The 19,412-nt window shown below is 42.0% G+C and overlaps 1 protein-coding gene across 4 annotated transcripts in view; it reads left to right on the top strand.

Moving 5' to 3' along the window:
* dyrk1b (dual-specificity tyrosine-(Y)-phosphorylation regulated kinase 1B) overlaps positions 1-17,890 on the top strand; it is an 80,206-nt gene extending 62,316 nt beyond the window's left edge. For all 4 annotated transcript variants that reach the window (XM_038710336.1, XM_038710334.1, XM_038710333.1 and 1 more), the window contains exons 4-13: positions 162-350; positions 736-883; positions 2,507-2,656; positions 3,141-3,277; positions 5,116-5,262; positions 5,818-5,958; positions 7,910-8,030; positions 9,768-9,950; positions 10,815-10,918; positions 16,116-17,890. In XM_038710336.1, the coding sequence (XP_038566264.1) occupies positions 162-350; positions 736-883; positions 2,507-2,656; positions 3,141-3,277; positions 5,116-5,262; positions 5,818-5,958; positions 7,910-8,030; positions 9,768-9,950; positions 10,815-10,918; positions 16,116-16,631 (1,836 nt within the window). In that variant the 3' untranslated portion in view covers positions 16,632-17,890. The remainder of the gene's footprint in view (positions 1-161; positions 351-735; positions 884-2,506; positions 2,657-3,140; positions 3,278-5,115; positions 5,263-5,817; positions 5,959-7,909; positions 8,031-9,767; positions 9,951-10,814; positions 10,919-16,115) is intronic.
* Positions 17,891-19,412: the final 1,522 nt, after the last annotated feature.

The raw sequence follows: 19,412 nt of genomic DNA, 5'->3' as shown, positions 1-19,412 counted from the left end.
TGGTGCGCACCGGAGTCCGAGCCAAGACTTCACACCAGCCCAAACGAAACGCACCAAGGGAGTAAACATTTCAGGGTTGGGTTCAACCAGACTAAGCAGGCTCAGTGTGAACTAAATGTACCATAAAGCAGAGCAAAACTAAGCAGTGTTTTCGTCCACAGGTGTACTATACTAAGAAGAAGCGGCGGGCCCAACAGGTCCCTCCAGAGGACAGCAGCACCAAGAAGGAGAGAAAAGTATACAATGATGGCTATGACGACGACAACTACGACTACATTGTCAAAAATGGAGAAAAGTGGCTGGACCGCTATGAGATAGACTCGCTGATCGGGAAGGGCTCCTTTGGACAGGTGAGGTCGAACTGAGTCTGAAGTGAATCCACATTTATTGCTAGTTTATTAAATCTTCAGTCAGTAATAAGTTAGGAGTCTGTACATTTCTGTGCTTTTTTTAAAGGAATAGTTCAATACTTTGGAAAATACACTTATACACTGGAACTGTTTTATTCTTATGTATTTTTCAGTTTCAGTTATATTAAGTGGATTTCAGTACATTTATCAAGATCCCCATTAGCTTCAATCAAAGAAGAAGCTGTTCTTCTTATTTGACTCACACGACAAGACATGTCAAATCAACATTCTTATAGCCTGGGACATCAGGCTCCAGGCCATTCCCTGTCTAATGAAGAGAATGAAAAACTATGTGTTTATCATAGCATGTGATGTCTGTCTACAGGTGGTGAAGGCATACGACCACCATGAGCAGGAATGGGTTGCCATTAAGATCATTAAGAACAAAAAGGCATTTCTAAACCAGGCACAGATTGAACTACGACTGCTGGAACTCATGAACAAGCATGACACTGAGATGAAATATTACATAGGTAAGATGGACAACACACACACCTTACAGTGTGGTGGGAGAGTGCAGGGGTCCGATATAACACATGAGTCTGTTTACACTACACTAGTTGTCTGTATACACAGACATGATCACACGGGTCTGCTGGTAAACATGTAGTGTAAAGCTACATGTCACATTCACCCATTCATACAGTGATTGTCATGCAAGGTGCAGATGCAGACCGGAGGAGCCAGTGATCGAACCACCAGTATCGTATTGTCCCATGCTGCATCCCAAAGTGTTATTAGTTATCTTTCACAGATGCAATTCAGTTTCTATAAAGTCTGTTTTTTGCCCTTGTGTACCTACTGAACATTAGACCCCAAGAAGACAATAATAAATGTAAATACAAAACTGCAAGTAGCAAGTCCTGAAACACAATTCAGTTGTAGAGGATGAAAACACAATAAAGCTTAAAGCTTATTTCTATTGTGGTCCTGTGACAAAACTTCAAGTCAGGCAAGATAGTAAAGTATGTAACATATGTCACCATCACTCCGGACTAGGGCTGTGTAATTAATCAAATTTTAGTTTTATTACAATTTAGGCTTCCAACAATTATGAAAACAAGATGATCCAGATAAAACAATTAATGTTGGCATTCCGTTTCACAGAGATGCTCTGGTTTTGTCTTTTGGTATAAATCCAGCACCCCTCCCTAAAAGCCCACAGGTCCCTCTCAGTAGGCTGTGGCATGTTGAGTTGAGCTTGAGCCCAGATGATCAACCTATAACGTGCTACCTCCGCTATTTTGCACTGCAGAAATTAGTTTAGCGGCTAGCAGACTTTTTCTCTACACATAGCTTAACAAATAATAACTATTACTTATTTAAACTTTTCTTGCTCAGCGTTTGTTTGAGTCAGTGCATCTCCCGACAAAACACCATGGCTGAATTTCAACAAAACAAGTTGTTGTGTACACACAAACACACCCTCACACGGATGATGTGGAAAAATGAAGGTCAGATTTGACCAAAATATTGGTCATTATGATTTTTGCCTTCTCAGGACCCACAGGACATGAAAAGCTCTTGTCAAGGAAAAGTTAACAGGACAACATGACTTGTTGACTTGAGGCATTTAACACTCCTGAACTTTTAGGAAGGAGGCTCCACAGCTCCTTAAACTAGTACACTAAACAATATACAACCGATAAATCAAAACCGTAGTGTGAAGTCCATAGAAATACTCAAGGTACACTTACTAGTTTATTAGTGCGAGTAGATACGAGTTCTAAAAAGCATCTCACTGTCTTCATCAGCAGATGGAGTTGTTCAGTTATCATGGAGATGCATCTGTTGTCATCAACATACTAAACTCACGGGAGGAAAAGTGAGCCATCTCCTTGACAACTAACAACACCCTCTGAAGAAGACTGTGAGATGGTATTGAAAGCTCCAGTAAAAGCTAGTAACCACTTTAAGCTCTTAATGTAGCTATCTTTATAATTATGTCATAGTAGGCTAACACATTCCATAACTATATAAACTGTAATGGAAGTTTGGATGATGTCACCTCTTGTTTCAGTGTATACCTTAACCATCCTCCTTGTCTCTCCCATCTGTCTCTGTGTGTGTCTGTCTGTCAATCTGTCTCTGTGCAGTCCACCTGAAGCGTCACTTTATGTTTAGGAACCATCTCTGTTTGGTGTTTGAGTTGTTGAGCTACAACCTGTACGATTTGCTGAGGAACACCAACTTCAGAGGAGTCTCCCTCAACCTCACCAGGAAATTTGCACAGCAGCTCTGTACAGGTGTGTGCATGGAAACACTAGTGTCACACATGGGATTGTTTTAGCTTGTTGTTGTCTTCCCCCAAGTGACCAAAACAAATGGATTAATGCAGTTTTCATACATCATCAAAAATATTGTAAATCAGATGCCATTCAGTAAGACAAGGACATCATTTAATAATTATTATGTATGTACAGTATATCAGGATGGTGGTGGAAACTATTTGACAGTTGGTTTTTCCCTTTAAGTGTAGGAGTGCATTGTTTCTGCCAATAAATGCAGTTTTATTCCCAAAATTTAAGAAGCATGCTGTAGTTATTATTATTATTATTATTATTATTATTATTATTATAATTGTAAAATATATATCTTTGATTTACAAGGTACATTTAGTTGTCATTTTAGGGCTGTATAGTGAGATGAAGTCAGTCACAGTCATAGTCTATACCTAGTGTAGATGGTCCTGATAATAAAAATAAGAAGGATTTCTTCTTTTGTCCACAGCGTTATTATTCCTGGCCACCCCAGAGCTGTCAATCATCCACTGCGACCTGAAACCAGAGAACATCCTGCTGTGTAACCCCAAGAGGTCTGCCATCAAGATAGTCGACTTTGGGTCCTCCTGCCAGCTCGGACAAAGGGTCAGCATCCAGACACGTTCAAACACACACACACAAACCTTCCAAATATACATATAAAAGTACATTTATTAGTGTACTTACTAATATAAAATAATTCATTATACCTTACCTGGGCTTGCTGGGAGCTCCACACGCAGTGACCTTCATCATTAGGGTTTAGAAAATAGAGGAATGAATGCTGAATAAGTGCATCATACACATGTCCCAGTTAAAGGTTCAGTGTGTAAGATTTAGTGGCTTTTAACGGTGAGGTTGCAATTTGCAACCAACTGTCTAGTCTACCCCCTCCCCTTTCAAATAGTGTAGGACAGCCACAGTAGCCGACACAGGACAAAAGAGGTCGTCATCTGAGACAGCAGAGAGCAGCCGGTCAAGAAATTAGGTTTCTTTAGGTAGATATATTAAGAAATTCTATTCACTTTATTCAGTAAAACACTGACAGATAACACGGAGAATGTAAGGCAAGAATGTGAAGAGTGTGAAACACAGTCACTGTTTCTGCACCACAGTCCTTTATAAACCACATAATAGATAAAGTTTACAAAGGCATTTTACAACACTGACAAGGAAAACACATTCATTCTCTTGGTGGTTATGGATCCTCACCAAAACTCCCGTGCTTTGATAGTGTCAAAAAATTTTAATAAATAAATACTTTGATAGCGGTGTTGAAATAGATCTCAGTCATGACAGCAACAGTTACTCACGTGATCACTTCCTCTTTAGTGGTTTTACCTACAAAATAAAAGCACGGGAACATTTTTGCAGTTTGCTTTTACTTTGAAATTTTCGAACGACATTACAAATTAGATTCATTTAAGCTTTTAGTTAATTTCCTGAATGGCAGTAACAGACCTGGCTGCTGACATTGTTGCTTTAGGAGGAGATCTTGGGTCACTGCAGTGGTCAGCTACTAGAACAGCAGGCCACACACAGTCATGTGTCATATGACTTCATTGGAATTCAACCTGTAAATTAAGGGTGCTTTAGAGTTGTTAATGACGCACCATTTGATCCGCAACATAGGTTAATAGGCTGGACATGAATAATACTAAGAAAATCTTCAAAATGTAAAAAAGTCAGTGTTTCCCCTACATTGATTTATTTGTGGCTCGCCACAATGTCAATGGTGACTATCACATATTGATTTACTATTTAAAATTGTTAAACTTGTATTTCATTGGAGAGCTGCATGCAGCACAGATATTCACTCAGTCCCTCCTCTCGCTTGCTCCCTCTCTCTCTCACAAACTAAGTCAAATGATTTCCCGCAATAAACACGGAAAGAATATTCGCCACTATGCCGCATTCACTCATTCATACTGAACAAAGGTTTGCAGCATAATCCCGTAACCATATGTGTTTTCACATAGCGATCCGGCTTTTTGGAACCAGCGGCTTCGGAAAAAAAACATTACGTGTAATACAACACCAGCATGCCGACTGCATTCCCGGCTCAGAGGCGGATGAAATTGGACCCCCCTTTCTGTCTCCATACCTTTTAATAGAGTGCAGCGAGCCAGCAAATTGGTGGAAAATAAGGCAGTGTGAGAGTGGCTATTAGTCAAATATCAGTCCGGTGTTGAATGGTTAGTATCGTGAACAATCTGTCCAATACTAATGCATTTAAGTTAACTCTGATTAGTTAGTCTATCTATGTTCTTAACATAATGCTGTCACCCACCTTTAGATTAGGTTATTAGCCAGGACAGCCATGTTGACATTAGAACAGCTGAGTTGTTGTCGGAAACGGTGTCATTCTGTGGGAAACACTGAAAGTAATTGTAGTGTTTAACTGAGCTATCCACTCATCTTCATCTCCATCTCATCTTTCTCAGATCTATCAGTACATCCAGAGCAGGTTTTACCGGTCTCCTGAGGTTCTGTTGGGAATGCCGTATGACCTGGCCATCGACATGTGGTCTCTGGGATGCATCCTGGTGGAGATGCACACAGGAGAGCCTCTCTTCAGTGGCTCCAATGAGGTAAAAGCAACACCAGTATAAACCATATTAGTAAAGTAGGGCTGGGCAATGATTCAGTATTACTGTAACATTCACATTTGATTCAGTGTGTTTAATGGCTGTGTATTTGTTAATCTGAGAGTTTGGTTGTTTGTCAGACATGAGCTTAAGGGATCGTTTTCTTCTACATTTAACAATCTAGTTAAGTGTTCCATAATGCATCATAAGAGGTAGTGTAGAATGGTTGAATGTTAGACATTGACATTTAAAAAAAAAAAAAAAACAGAAATAAATTTCCCCTGTTTGCACCACTTCCCTCTTGCTGCTGCTCATTCCCCACAGGACACAGGTTCAGACAAGACATTTAAATAATGAGAAGTTTTGTTTGTATGAGCACATACAGGGATTCTGCGTGTCTCCGCCAATCTCAAAGTCAGTGTCCTGAATGGCATTAACTGTACTCTAGTCACAGAGAGAACATGTGTCTGCAGCAGCATGTTTGTGGTATGTTACCACCTTAATCCACATGGAGGTAAACGATACCAAGACTAATTATGAATGTGTGTGTGTGTTTAGGTTGACCAGATGAATAAGATTGTGGAGGTTCTGGGGGTTCCACCCAGCCACATGTTGGATGCAGCTCCTAAAGCCAGGAAGTATTTTGACAAGCTCTCAGATGGTCTGTGGACAGTGAAGAAGAACAAGGACATCAAGAAGGTATTCGATTTCAGATTTATTTACATTTTTCATTAAAAAGTCAACTTTCACCTGTAGCCTTGTGTCTCCTGACCCCTGATGCTAACATGATGCACAAGAATCCGATGTTGTATTTGCCTTTATTGTAAACAATATACATAACAGCTACATTAGTTGACAAAATACAGCCTAAAAGTGTGTTTCAAGCTAGAGCACTACAGCTGAAGCACTTGCTCTACTGACATGTAGGAGCGCTGCTATTACACATTCCAAGTAAAAGTGAAAAGTACTGAATTGAAAAGGTATTTATATGCTGCTAGGGTTGTTGTAAAAGAGTGTAAACGTAAGACTATGAATTCCAAATGTTATTAAAACTGCAAGCAGCGATGAACAGATGCTCGCACCTTCACTCACATTGGGGCGTGGCTCCTAGTACCAGCAGTGCTGATATAAACCACTCAGTTTTATTTGCAGGGGTCCTGCTATTTCAGACATTGGCAGTCAGTCCGATATGTATGATCTACGAATCCTCGTAATCAAATGTCATATAAAGAAATCCAAATAATACTAAACTAAACTACTGATTAGGGATGAAACGATTACTGTTTTAATGGTAAACCATGGTAAAATTCCTGCCGGTTATTATTACCGTACACATTTTACTTACCATGATAACCGGGTCCGGTTAACCGCGCTCTTATAATCTCACGTTAAACGCTGTCCAGCGTCTCCCAGAAGCAGGCGCGCATGCGCAGCATGCAGCGTGGGTTTGTTTGGGTCAACGACAACACGCCAAGATTTTTCAGTCACTCTGAAGTCCGGTCGTATTTTAGTTTTGATGACTGAAGAAAATGACCTCACAGTGAACGCGGGGCGAGCTAACTTTTAGCTTTGGTTTGTCTCTGACTTGCTAACAGCGTGGAAACTGAAGCTCTCAGTGTTGCTGCTCTTGTAAAAACGCTACACGTTGTTCTGCTGCTGTGTGCGTCGTGTGTCTGCAGAGTCTATTCGTCCGCTGCACATGAGAACACGTTACGCTGTTCAGTCAACCAACCAGCAGATCTAGAAACGCTACAGACTGCTCTGTATTTATGTCAGTTTTTGGGCTCATTGCACTTACAATCACTGTCTTCTAAAGACTTTTGTTTTCATGTAATTGTCCACGGGGTCATAATATAAAATATAAAATCTTAATAATGCACACTTTGATTTTCATATGTTTACAAAAGGTATTCGCTGCTGTTTTATTTTTTATTCAAACAAAATGGCAATTGTATTTGTAGTTTTCAATATAAAACTTGTTGAAATGGTTTCAGTGTGTATTAGTACATTTTAATCTTTTTTGGCACATTTTTACAATACGGTGATAATACTGATAACCGTGATTATTTTGGTCACTATAACCGGAGTTGGCTTGCACAGGGGGCTTGGACCCCATTAATACCTGCATTCAGGTCTAGTTATATTAGGGTGACCATAATTTCTCTTTTTCCCGGACATGTCCTCTTTTTGGGACCTAAAAAATGTGTCTGGACAGATTTTTAAATAGCCCACAATATCGGGAATTTGGCTTTTGCTGTCTACGGCATTCAGCATTCATTGTGTGCATTTTTGCATTGCTTTGCACAGTTCTGGCACTACTACATTTTACTCTTTGGCGTATTGGGGCTTTTTCTTGCGTACCGGCACTTACACAAGCTGTTGGTAATCTTGTCTGCCTTCTCCAACGGTGGAGAAGGAGTAGGGAGAAAATAGGGTGCTTTTATCAGCCCAAGCATATGCATAAAATTGCTCATCAATGTCACTTTTCAAGAACCGACTGATCACAGTCTGGATTAAAAAAGGTTGACATGGTGTTATAGGTGGCGCTATGAGTATAAGTGAATATTGGCCTGTAGATGTGTTCAGATGTGTTATCAAACATGTGAATATCATATTTGTCTTTAAACATTTGTGCATGTGTGTTTTCCAGGAGTATAAGCCCCCAGCCACACGGCGTCTTCATGAGATTTTGGGTGTAGAGACTGGGGGCCCAGGGGGGCGGAGGGCAGGGGAGCCAGGACACGCCCCCTGTGACTACCTGAAGTTTAAAGGTAAACCAACACTTTGTATTGATCTGCAAGGATAGACACTGTACTGGTTCACCAAAAAATATTTTTAAACGACATAGATGTAAATACTACCAGTATGGCAGTGATAAATATAAAAATGACACTGAAAAGTTCCCCTGATTATGGACTTTGGTGGGACGATACAGCAGCATAGTGTCAGAGTTGTGCCAACACAGTAAAACTTAAGGACCCAGGACCTTTCATAATGACCGTAGGTTCAACAGAAAGAAACAGAAACACAAAGTACAAAAGATACCCGGACAGACAGGGTAAAGAAATGTACCATTTGGTTAGTGGGAAGAACATGCTAACACCTGAAGCTAGTAATACCACGGCTTCATTACAAACCAGTTTAGATGGCATTAGCAAACAAATTCAAGCCCTGAAAGCAGACTTGAAAATACTATAGGATCAAATCACAATCCAAAGGAGGAACAAACTGAGAGAGTTAAATGATAGGATAGACGCTGCTTTGATTCGCACTGAAGAAGTTATGTTGTGGAGCTCTGATGCTAATTGCCCACTGCAGGAAATAATGAAAGAGCAGAGATGCAGATGGAATCTTTTAGGAATATACGGCATGCAGGAGAATGCAGAGTCAAAGATCCACTCAGTTGCGCAATTTATGGACCAAAGGCTCCAAGACAACCTCCAAGGTGAATCCGTTTCAATCTTCTCAACAAGAAGACCACTGGGCTAGCGGAGTGAAAGCTTGGAGCAGTGCAGAGGAGGCAACCAGCGACCTACAGAGAAAAAGATATGAAGTGGAAGACACAGTCACACAGTTGGTGAAAAATGTGTGGAAGGAAATGGGCTTTTTTGATCAAAGCTCTACTCCTCTGCTACATCAAACAGGCTCCAGTTAGCATCAGACTTGATAGATGAAGACCAAACTGGCTTTGTCAAAGGTCGACAAAGACAAGACAGTATTAGAAGAACGCAGTACATCATACATAGAATACATAGAAATGATTTTCCAGCAGCTTTGATTAGCCTAGCTGCAGAAAAGATATCAAGGATCAACTGGGAATTTTTAGATCAAACATTTGGATTTAATAAACAAAAATTCTTAAATGCATCAAGTCCTATAGCAAATCCACAGCTAGAGTAAAAGTGAATGGCTGGAAACTAGACAGGGCTGCTGTCTCAGTCCTACCTTGTTTGTTCTTTACATTGAACCAATGGCCCAATTAGTCAGACAAGGCACTTCAAAAGGAATAGAAATCAACAACTATATACAACATATAGTAAGTCTCTTTGTGGATGATATGCAGTCTTTATTAATCTTTGATATTTTATATTTATGATTTTTCACAGTGCTTGTTTTATCTTTCTCATATTTTCTACCTACTATGTTTATTGTTATGCACCAAGATACCAAAGCAAATTCCTTGTACATGTAAACCTACATGGCAAGAAAGCTTATTCTGATGTTAATTTTCTACTTGAAAGATCCAGTGAACTCCTTTATCGACTTATGCACATTTTGGAACAATTGAGTTTATATTCCGGTTACAAATGAAACATTGTTTAACTGTTTAACACCAAATCAAAAACTTAAAGAGCTGAAAATAAACCTCAACAAGCAATGGAGCATGGAACTGGGGGGTCCACACTCATGGACTCTTTGCCAACATCTGTGTGGTAGCCAGGTACCTATATCATCCTGCGGCTAATACAAAATGTTATCATCATCATCATCATGTTTATCTTTTCCAGACTTGATCCTGCGCATGCTGGACTACGACCCTAAAAGCCGTATCACGCCATTCTACGCCTTGCAGCACAATTTCTTCAAGAAGACGACCGATGAAGGAACCAACACCAGTTCATCTACATCCACCTCTCCTGCCATGGACCACTCCCATTCAACCTCTACTACTAGCTCTGTTTCTAGCTCTGGTAAAATCCACACAGCCGGCTCCATGCTCTCACTCTTACTCTCCCTCCTTGCTGTTTTCACCTGCTCCATCTCTTCTCTAACACAGTTTTACACCTTCATGAAAATGATTAATCCTCAATTTACTGATGTGCCTGAAAAAGGAAGACCGAGAGGAATGTGTCTTCGTAAAGTGACAGTTACATCCATGTTGGCCAGTGAAACAGTTGATAGGTGAATGTAGTAGAAGCCCAGCTGCTGCCTGTTGACCATGTCTGTGGGGAGCTTATTCACTTTGATCTGCCCATGCCAATTATGCAGCCATTCATTTACGGCGTGTTTATGGTAAATTTTCCATAAATGACTGATGAATTCAAAAGACAAACCCAACGCATTTCCTTCATCACCTTGTGATGAACGAAGTCTTGTCTGAATTTGTTCAGGACAAACAAAGGCTGATAATTCTTAAATCCTACTATTGGTTGGTGGTCTCAGAGCGAGCCCAGAAAGGAGAAAGAAAGCTGTAGTGAAGTGCAACAGGACTGGCTGTCAGTAACTGTGGTGGGTCAGCATACTGTAACCCTGCAGGATGACACATCACTCAAACTGTCAATTCATATGTGTCCATTATCATACCTCTTGGTCTGTTTGTAGTCAAAAACAACCAAACTTGAGGTGCGACAAACCTGTTAGCAAAATCCTAAAATCAAAAGCCGTAGTCCCTGTAGCGACACGCATCCAGGCCTCCTTTCATTTAATGTTTTGTAGTCAATTGAGAGAACAAAACTAAGACAAATCAAGTAAGAAAATTAATGAGCCGTTTCTACAAAATATGTCAGTGCAACCAACAGTATTGTGATTTTAATGTTGGTCTGTTTTATTTCCAGGTGGCTCCAGTGGTTCTTCCAATGACAACCGCAACTACCGCTACAGTAACCGCTACTACAACTCTGCTGTTACACATTCAGACTATGAGATGACCAGCCCTCAGGTACACACAGCACAGCATCACTGACAAGCCTTACATACACACGAGTATGACAGTCATATATTGAGTCATATCTTGTACAGATTATATCTACAATATGATATTCACATGGAACATAGAGTAATGAGCTTTTAAGTCCAAGACAACAAAAGAAGCATCTACAAATCTAGCAAACAGAAAAATCATTGTCTTCATCGTCCTTCATCCACATCAACGTTAAACAATTCCTTTTTCATAAATTATCATCTTACAGCCTATTTTCACTGCAGGAGCTCAACCGGTAATCTGGAGCTTCCCATAACCTGATCTTTATAGGCTTTTGAACGATGTTCTCCCTTGTGTTTCCACTGTATTTTACAAACTGTGATTTTTGAATACGGGTAATTAAAGCAACATTATGTAAGATGTGGGTTTTTTTGTGGGATTTGGCAGCCCTACCATGAGTATAATTAACCGTCATAAATAAGGGCCGCTGTATGCATGCATTTATGATTACTTTTACATTACACACCCAAACACCAAGCAAGTGTGATTACACAAGACAATACATCAGAGATGGGAGTAAGTCACACGTGTCCAAATCACAAGCAAGTCGCAAGTCTTAACCTTCAACCTGTGATGAAAGTTAAACAAGTCAAGTCATATGAAATTCTTTGGAGTTCAGTTCGTTTAAATAATTTGAGAGGTGGCAATTCAACTGTATGATCATTTTGGAAGACGTAATGAGTGTTTCCATTCTAACTATATTGAACGATACACATAGGTTTTCTATTATTTTGTCTACTATTGGCTTCATTGATTATTAAAATGGGTAGATAAATGGAAACCAAACTGCACCTATTCACAACAACAGTTATCTCATAACTCTATTCATATAAAGCAGGCACACAGGCAGAAGGAAAAACATCCTTTTAAGAGGCAGAAACCTCAAGCAGAACCATGACTCAGGGTGGGCGGCCAACTTCCTCGAATGGTTGGGATACAGAGAGAGAGGGAAAGAGCGAGAGAGACAGCGAGAAAGAGGCAGAGAGGGGTAGGGGGGAGCAGCCAACACAATATCAACACAGAAATGGTAGTAATGGTACAGGCTGAAAATGAATAATGATACAGACATTTATAGTCATGTTAATGATAATAATAACTAATAATAAAAACAATAGGACTAGTAATAACAACTGTAGCAGAGGGTGTCGAGCAGGAACACGGGGGCAGCAGGTGACCCGCAGCCACAGATCCAGACTCCACAGCTCCAGAGCCAGAAAACCTGCAGGAAGTGATAGGAGGAGAGAGGAGAGGGACGAGAAAGCACAAGACTACCGAAAAGGGGAGAAGTTGAGTTAGTAACATGCAATAATGGGATGAGGTTGCATACAGAGGGAGAGAAAGTAGAGGAGAGAGGAGCTCAGTGCATCATGGGAAATCCCCTGGCAGTCTAGGCCTATAGCAGCATAACTAAGGGATGGTTCAGGACTCACCTGAGCCAGCCCTAACTATAAGCTTTATCAAAGAGGAAAGTCTTAAGCCTACTCTTTTGCATTGCAGAATACACCTGTTGGGTGCTTTCCTCGGTTATCCCATTAGGTAACCGTAGCTTTCTGCCAGGAGTGGATGTCATCATGTGGTACCCAACCTTCATAGAGTGTTTCAACCCTTAACCACAACACTCTCCAGCTGGTGGGTCGGCAGAGGCGGCCAAATCACTGCCCATCCGCCCCTGGCTTCCAGCTTTCCTCCTCTCTCTTGCTCCATATCCAGCAAGAAGCTCGCTCAGCCATGTCCCTCATCTTACGAGCAGCGTTCTTCTTGCTGTTCTGATCCATGCCTAAAGCTGACAGCAGAATTGGCAGGAAAGCCTCTACATCCTACTTCCACAGGGAAAAGCCATGCCTGCCACCCCTTGTCTCTGCACTCCTGGATTAGAGGCTGATATTTCAAGGCCTTCCGCTCATGGGCCTCTTCACAGGCTGACCAAAGAATGATGTCTGGGCAAAGAGCTGTGTGGACCACCTCTGGGAACTGCAACTTCCTTCCGATGTCAACTCTCATTTCCCAACTGGCAGCTTGCAGCAAGCTGTTCTTCACTGATGCCCTGCTTGCATAGGGTTTGACTCCCTCCTTCATGAAGGTGATAGTCTTCCATGTGTCTGTTGCACCTAGCCTCTTCTTACACCTCTCAATCTCTATTGAGTCGGCGAGGGACTGAAGCACCTTATCATGGCGCCACCTATAGCGACCTTGAGTTAATGATGTTTTACACCCTGACTATGTGCGCCAGTGTCCCAGCGCCCTTTTTACCACAGAGCTTACAGTACGGGTCATCCCTTAACCCCCATGTGTGCAAGTGCGCTGGTGAAGGAAGGGTGTCGTACACAGAGCGCAGCAAGGAGGAGATGCGGTAGGGCTCCAGTCTCCAAAGCTCTGCCCATGTGATCTTGCGCTTGGGCATATCCCATTTTTTCCATCCTCCCTTAGATGCTTGCTCCACTGCTCTGGACACACGCTTCTCTTCCTCTTGAGCTCTAATTTCCGACTGGACCATACCTCGCTTGATCTTAGTACTTGCATTCCCAAACTGCTGAAAGTGTGTTGACCCCAAGTCTTGACGTCCTATACAGGGGTTGCCGACAATGTCTCGCAACTTCAGTGAGCTTTCTGCCTGCTCCATGGCTGCTTTGGCTGCCCATTTACAAACTGATCTTGTTATGATGCCTGCTTTCTTTACCAAGTCATCTTTGGAATCTCTCAGACTTAACACAACTCTACATTTTGCCACCTTGAATTCCTCCACGACAGAAGAGAGAGGAAGCTGTAGCTGTCCAGAGCAGATGTAGAGGCCCACAGAGGAGAAACTTGGGGGAATCCCCAACCATCTCCTCAAATGCTTGTTGATTTTCCTATCAATATCTTCTGCAACTGTTGTGGGGAACTCGTGTACCGTTAAGAGCCATATAAGCCTGGGCAGACACAGACCTGGCCACACTGGCTCCGTCTTTCAGTGATGCGTTAAACCACTTGCCCAAGCACTTTATTGGGTTGTCCTCTATAGATGGAATTACCTCATCTTGAACTTGGAGGCCAAACTTGCTCGTTACTCTGCCTTTCCTGATCACCAGTATTCTGGACTTAAATGACAACTTTGCCCAATTGGCTACGTTGTCCAAGGTTTCCAATACCCATCTCGCTTGGACATACGTTGCAGTTGTTATTGTTAGGTTGTCCATAAAACCCTGTAATACCGGCTGAATAATGCCATCGGGTTATGCCATCTGTTGCTGTTATTAGAAGGTTTATTCCCAAGATGAAGAGGGTAGGGGAGATGGTACACCTTGTTGGGATTCCCTTCTGAAGTTCCTGCCAATTGGTTGTCCACTGGGCTGATGTAAAACCTCAATTTGTGCCCTTAAATGTGGAATGTCTGCCTCCCGAAGCCAAACTGGGAGGTGGGTCCACAGGAGAGGACCTTGATAGCTGAACGCTCTGGCTCCCATTTGTAGTATACCTACTTTTGTAATACAAATTATGACTCATGAACCTCAAAAAGGGCACCACCGGAGATTCAGTTCGCCCAGGGTCTCCGGACCCCTGGGTAGCGTTATAGTTTAATAATTACACAATTATTCACTAGTGATCAGTTAGTTAATAATCGCTCAATTATCTTAAATCAATCAGTCAATCACAAATCCATGACAGTGACTTGGAGTTAAACAATACACACACACAAGGTTCCTGAATTTAGGTGAAATTTATTAACTGACTAAAGGTAGATATAAATGCGGTTAAATATACCTCAGAGAAATAAACAATGGCTAAACAAACATGAAGCAAACAATGAGAATGTTGTGGAGTTCAATGTAAATTGTGTTCTCTTGTGGGGAGAATTTGATTCAGGGGGAAAAGGAACTAATGAAGCCAGGTTAGATGATACTAACTCGGTTAAATTTGTCTAGGAGTTTAGGCTGGAATGATGAAGGATTAAAGCTAATGGATTAACAGACTATTGGACATCAACTCAACCACAAATGCCGTTGGTTTCTTACTGCTTGTCGTTTCTCCCAGCCGGGTTGCTGGTCGGCAGCTTCACGCTGGCGGAGTTCAGTACGTTCTCGGTTAGGACAGCTTAAAGCCGTCGGCCGGTCGCTTTCTCTGCCAAGGAATTGCTCCGGAGATCCGTCTGGGTCAGCTTATTGAAGAAAACTTGCAGTGGTAGGCTTTTAACCTGGGCTCGGGTTGTTGGTTTGATGGTCCTTTGTTACTGCTCACGTAACGGACGCACGTGGCTGGATCCGAACTTCGGTGGGAGCAGTATAAGTTCACTCGACTATAATAAAGCTTAAAAGAACTTGGTCGTTCTTGAATTAAAATTGCGTGACTTAACAGTCTGATAACTTTTAACAAACAAAACAAAATAAATTATAAAGCAAGTTAGTTGCTGGAAACGAGGGAAAAGCCGAGGTTGCGGCGCTTGGCGTGTGTGGCTTGAAAAGAACAAAGGAATCTTCGTGGCAAGCCGGGCCGGACTTCTTCTGATGAAGGAACACAAAGAGAACGTAATCTAATGGAACTGTTCTCTCTGCTTCTCCTGTGGACAGTGGAACCTGTCCTGCTGTATGGTCTTGGCCACCGTGCTGCAGCTCAGTTTCAGGGTCTTGGCAGTCTTCTTATAGCCTCGGCCATCTTTATTTAGAGCAACCAAATTATTTTTTCAGATCCTCAGAGAGTTCTTTGCCATGAAGTGCCATGTTGAACTTCCAGTGACCAGTATGAGGGAGTGTGAGAGTTATAACATCAAATTTAACACACCTGACACCATGGAGGGAAAATGGCTAATTGGACATTTTCACTTAGGGGTGTGCTCACTGTTGTTGCCAGCGGTTTAGACATTAATGTTTGTGTGATGTGTTATTTTGAGGGGACAGTTAATTTACACTGTTATACAAGCTGTACACTCACTACTTTATATTGTAGCAAAGTGTCATTTCTTCAGTGTTGTCACATGAAAAGATAGAATCAAATGTTTACAATAATGTGAGGGGAGGACTCACTTTCGTGAGCTACTGTATGATTAATCTTTCTTTATTAATAGGTTATGTCCCCCAGTCCTTTTAAAGTAGCTGTAATTCAACCTCTTCTTAAAAAGCCCACTCCATCAGACCAGGGCTGTTCCTCTCAATGTGACTCACCTCTGATTCTCCCCCACTAGGCTCCCTCCCAGCAGCAGATGAGGATGTGGCCAGGCAGTGATGGTGGAGGTGGGGGTCAGGACCCAGCATACACCCAGTTGCTGCTTCACAAGCCGGCTGCCTCCCAACAGCACCAGCGCCACTTCCTGGACCCACCCCACCACCCCCACCCAACTTACTCCCACCACGGGAACGGCGGACGTGGTCTGCGGCAGGGGGGACAGACAGGCATCGGTGGAGGGGGGGGGCAGCAGGGATCCTCGCCCCAGATGAGTGACAGCATGGATGTGGGCGTGTCCCTAGGGCTGCACCACCTGGGGGCGGTGTCTTCCATGGAGGCCTCTCAATTTGGCTCTGCCTCCCTGCCCCTCGCTCTGCCAATCGGACTGTCTGCCTTCCGGACTCGGACGGCCCCCACCGCCCCAGGGCCACAAGCCCCGCCCCCTGAGGACTACTACCCTGCCTCCAACAACAATAACCCCGCTGCAGGGGGCAGAGGGAGGCCGGACTCAGACGAGGGGCCGGCCAACTCTTGATAAAACCTGAACCATGCCCTAAAGCCATACAATTTTAACTACAACTACTACAACTACACACATACAGCCAGAGTTCAGAGACAAAGAGGTGAACTTTGTGCTGAAGGAGACAGTTTGTACTGCATGAGAGGAGGAGGAAGGAGGAGGATGCTGGGAAAACTCTCCTTTTATCCTGTTTTAGTTCGTTGTCTTTTGTTGCGACTGTAATTGGAAAGGAATGATTGTGACGAGTTTGTTTTTATTAATATTATTATTGTTGTTTAAAATTATTTGATTTTTCTCCAGTTTGAGGAGTTGTGTGTTCTACTTGGTTGTTGTTTAAGCCTGGAGAGGAGGAGGAGGATGAAGAGGAAAGAGAGAGGGGCTATGCTTTCCCATCTTACTCCACGTGGTAGCTGTAAGGAGAGCACATATTCATGTTCACACTGGTTAGTTATGTTATTAGTGTATTAATAGTTACAGCTCAGAGACGGGCAGTCTTCACACACACATGCATATATGTGTGTGTATATATATGTGTGTGTGTGTGTGTGTGTATGTGTGTATGTGTCTGCAACAAGAAGACAGACGGTTTCAAAGCGAGAAAACATCAAAATGTGTGTGTTCAGGACTCGTGGATGCTCTCCTGTCTGTATTAAAACTATTTTTCTTAGAGTTTGTGTCCTCCCTCTGTCGCTCTCCACCTGGTTGTGACAGAGTACGGAGAGAGGGTGGGAGGTGGAGGGAGGAGAAGGTGACAGGACACTGATGCCTTCCTGGCACTCATAGGGATCACCTTCTCCTCCTTATCCTCCCCACCTCCAATGTCTTTTCTTCCTCTCCTCCTTCTCCTGTGGTGTTTCTCCTCCAGACAGCTCCTCCTCTCTGTGCTGCTAATCACCATGACAACTGGTCCGGATTGCTGCTAAAGATCCAACACAGATCAATAAAGAAATAAAAAGAAATAGAAACAGAAATGAAAAAACTTTTTAACCCTTCTGCTTAAGAGAAAATGATAAAGTAAGAACCACTGCATCTCAATGTATTTATTACTATTTAACAAGAAAAAACAAACTGAAAGTAACCCTTTTTTCTGCTCTTCTTTGTTTGGTTGCCTTCTTTCTGCAGGTGAGGTCTGATTGGCTATTGTAACAGTGACAGTAACTGGTGACATGGGAATGCCACCGGTTGTGGGGGCTGGGTGGAGGGGTTGGGGCAAAATAAAGTTGGATATATAATAAGAATAAAGAGTATACTTTTGCACACCAAAGTCAAACAAACATCAGATCTCCGCTTTTCTTCCTAATCTGATCCACCTCATGACCACATGTTGTGTCAGGATGAAGCTCATTCACAGGTCACACACGATGCCCTGATACTCAGCTTCTGCTGCCTTTCCACCTCCTTTAGGACCCAGCAAATTATGAAGCTTTGGCGACCTAAAGAGTAACGAAGTAATGAAAGATAAGTAATCACAGCCAGCAAATCAATTACTTGATAATTATTAAAGTGAGCTGCAACACACATTTTGAAAATAAGCACAATGAAAAACCTTTCATAACTAGGATCTCAGCTTTAAAATATACTGGATTCATTCACAGGTTTATGGTCATATTTTGTCTATTATCATTTGGTTCTTTCATATGTTCTTATTGTTAGGTGTCCAAGCCCGAGGGGGCTGGGGGCCACACATGAAAGCTAGTGTGGATTTTATTATTCCGTTTGTAAGAGTCATAACGCAGCCTAAACTGTAAACGTTATGTAGGTGAATTTTACAGGGCTGGTAGAGACTGCTGCAGACATGTCAGACGCATACAATGGCACATGTCAATCAGCAGGTGGCGCTATAATCAAGGTAAATGCGCTTAGGCAAGTACCTGCATTCATTCCATTGCACATTGAAAAACCTTACATGCACGCATTCCATGAATTGAAATATGCCAAACCTCGTTCTTCGAACTCCTCTTAGGTGAGTCCGATTTCAACAAAACAGTTCGTAGGTAGAATCTATGATCAAAAGTTATTAAAAGAAACCAGTTCCTTTTTTTTTCTTTTCATGGAAATCTTTATTTGGTTCACAACAAGTTAACAAGGTTAGGCATCACAACAGGAATGTGTGAGTATCTTCCATCTTGTATAGGCACATTTATTGTCATTTGTAAATTGGATAGACTCACAATACATTTTGAATTCTGTTCTAAATAATTCGAATGATGGTCGGGATCTTGTTATTATGGATGTGATACTTAAGATAAGCTAACCATTTTGCAGATTTTTACATTTTTGTTTTCATATCCTTGGCTTCCAGTTTGATTAAATGATTAGAAGAAATAAGTTCCTATATGTTGCAAATAAACAGGAAGTGATGTCAGATCTTTTCAACATTCCTGCTACCTTTAATCTGACTTGGAAAAAACACAGGAGTCAGCAACTACAGATGAAAAATGTAGTTGCTGGAAGTGTGAAACTCAGTGACATGCTAGTAAAACAAGGTCGGACTGTATGCAACCTATTTCAAAAACCCACTTTCTAGCTGCATTCTGCAGCTGCACCACGATCCTGCTCAATGTTAACAAGTAATCTACAATATTATAGGAGTTATATTCCAGTGCAACCAATTACATCACGAGTAACAGAGATACTTTTTCATTTATCCGTTGTGTCTTAAAGGTAGCCTACCTACAGTAGGGAATTCTGTTCAAAACAACCTTGCGCTATATTTGTTGAAACGGTCACTGGATCCTGACAGCTGTTGCTGCTTTCCCGAGTTGAACGAGATGTTTCTTCTAAACAGTGTGCAAC

This window comes from Micropterus salmoides, unplaced genomic scaffold, assembly GCF_014851395.1.
Source record: "Micropterus salmoides isolate LMB-PRFRI ecotype aquatic unplaced genomic scaffold, ASM1485139v1 Ms_hic_scaffold_11, whole genome shotgun sequence".
Lineage (NCBI taxonomy): Eukaryota > Metazoa > Chordata > Actinopteri > Centrarchiformes > Centrarchidae > Micropterus > Micropterus salmoides.
The sequence above is the reverse complement of the archived record's forward strand: the minus strand, read 5'-3'. Positions and strand labels throughout refer to the sequence as shown.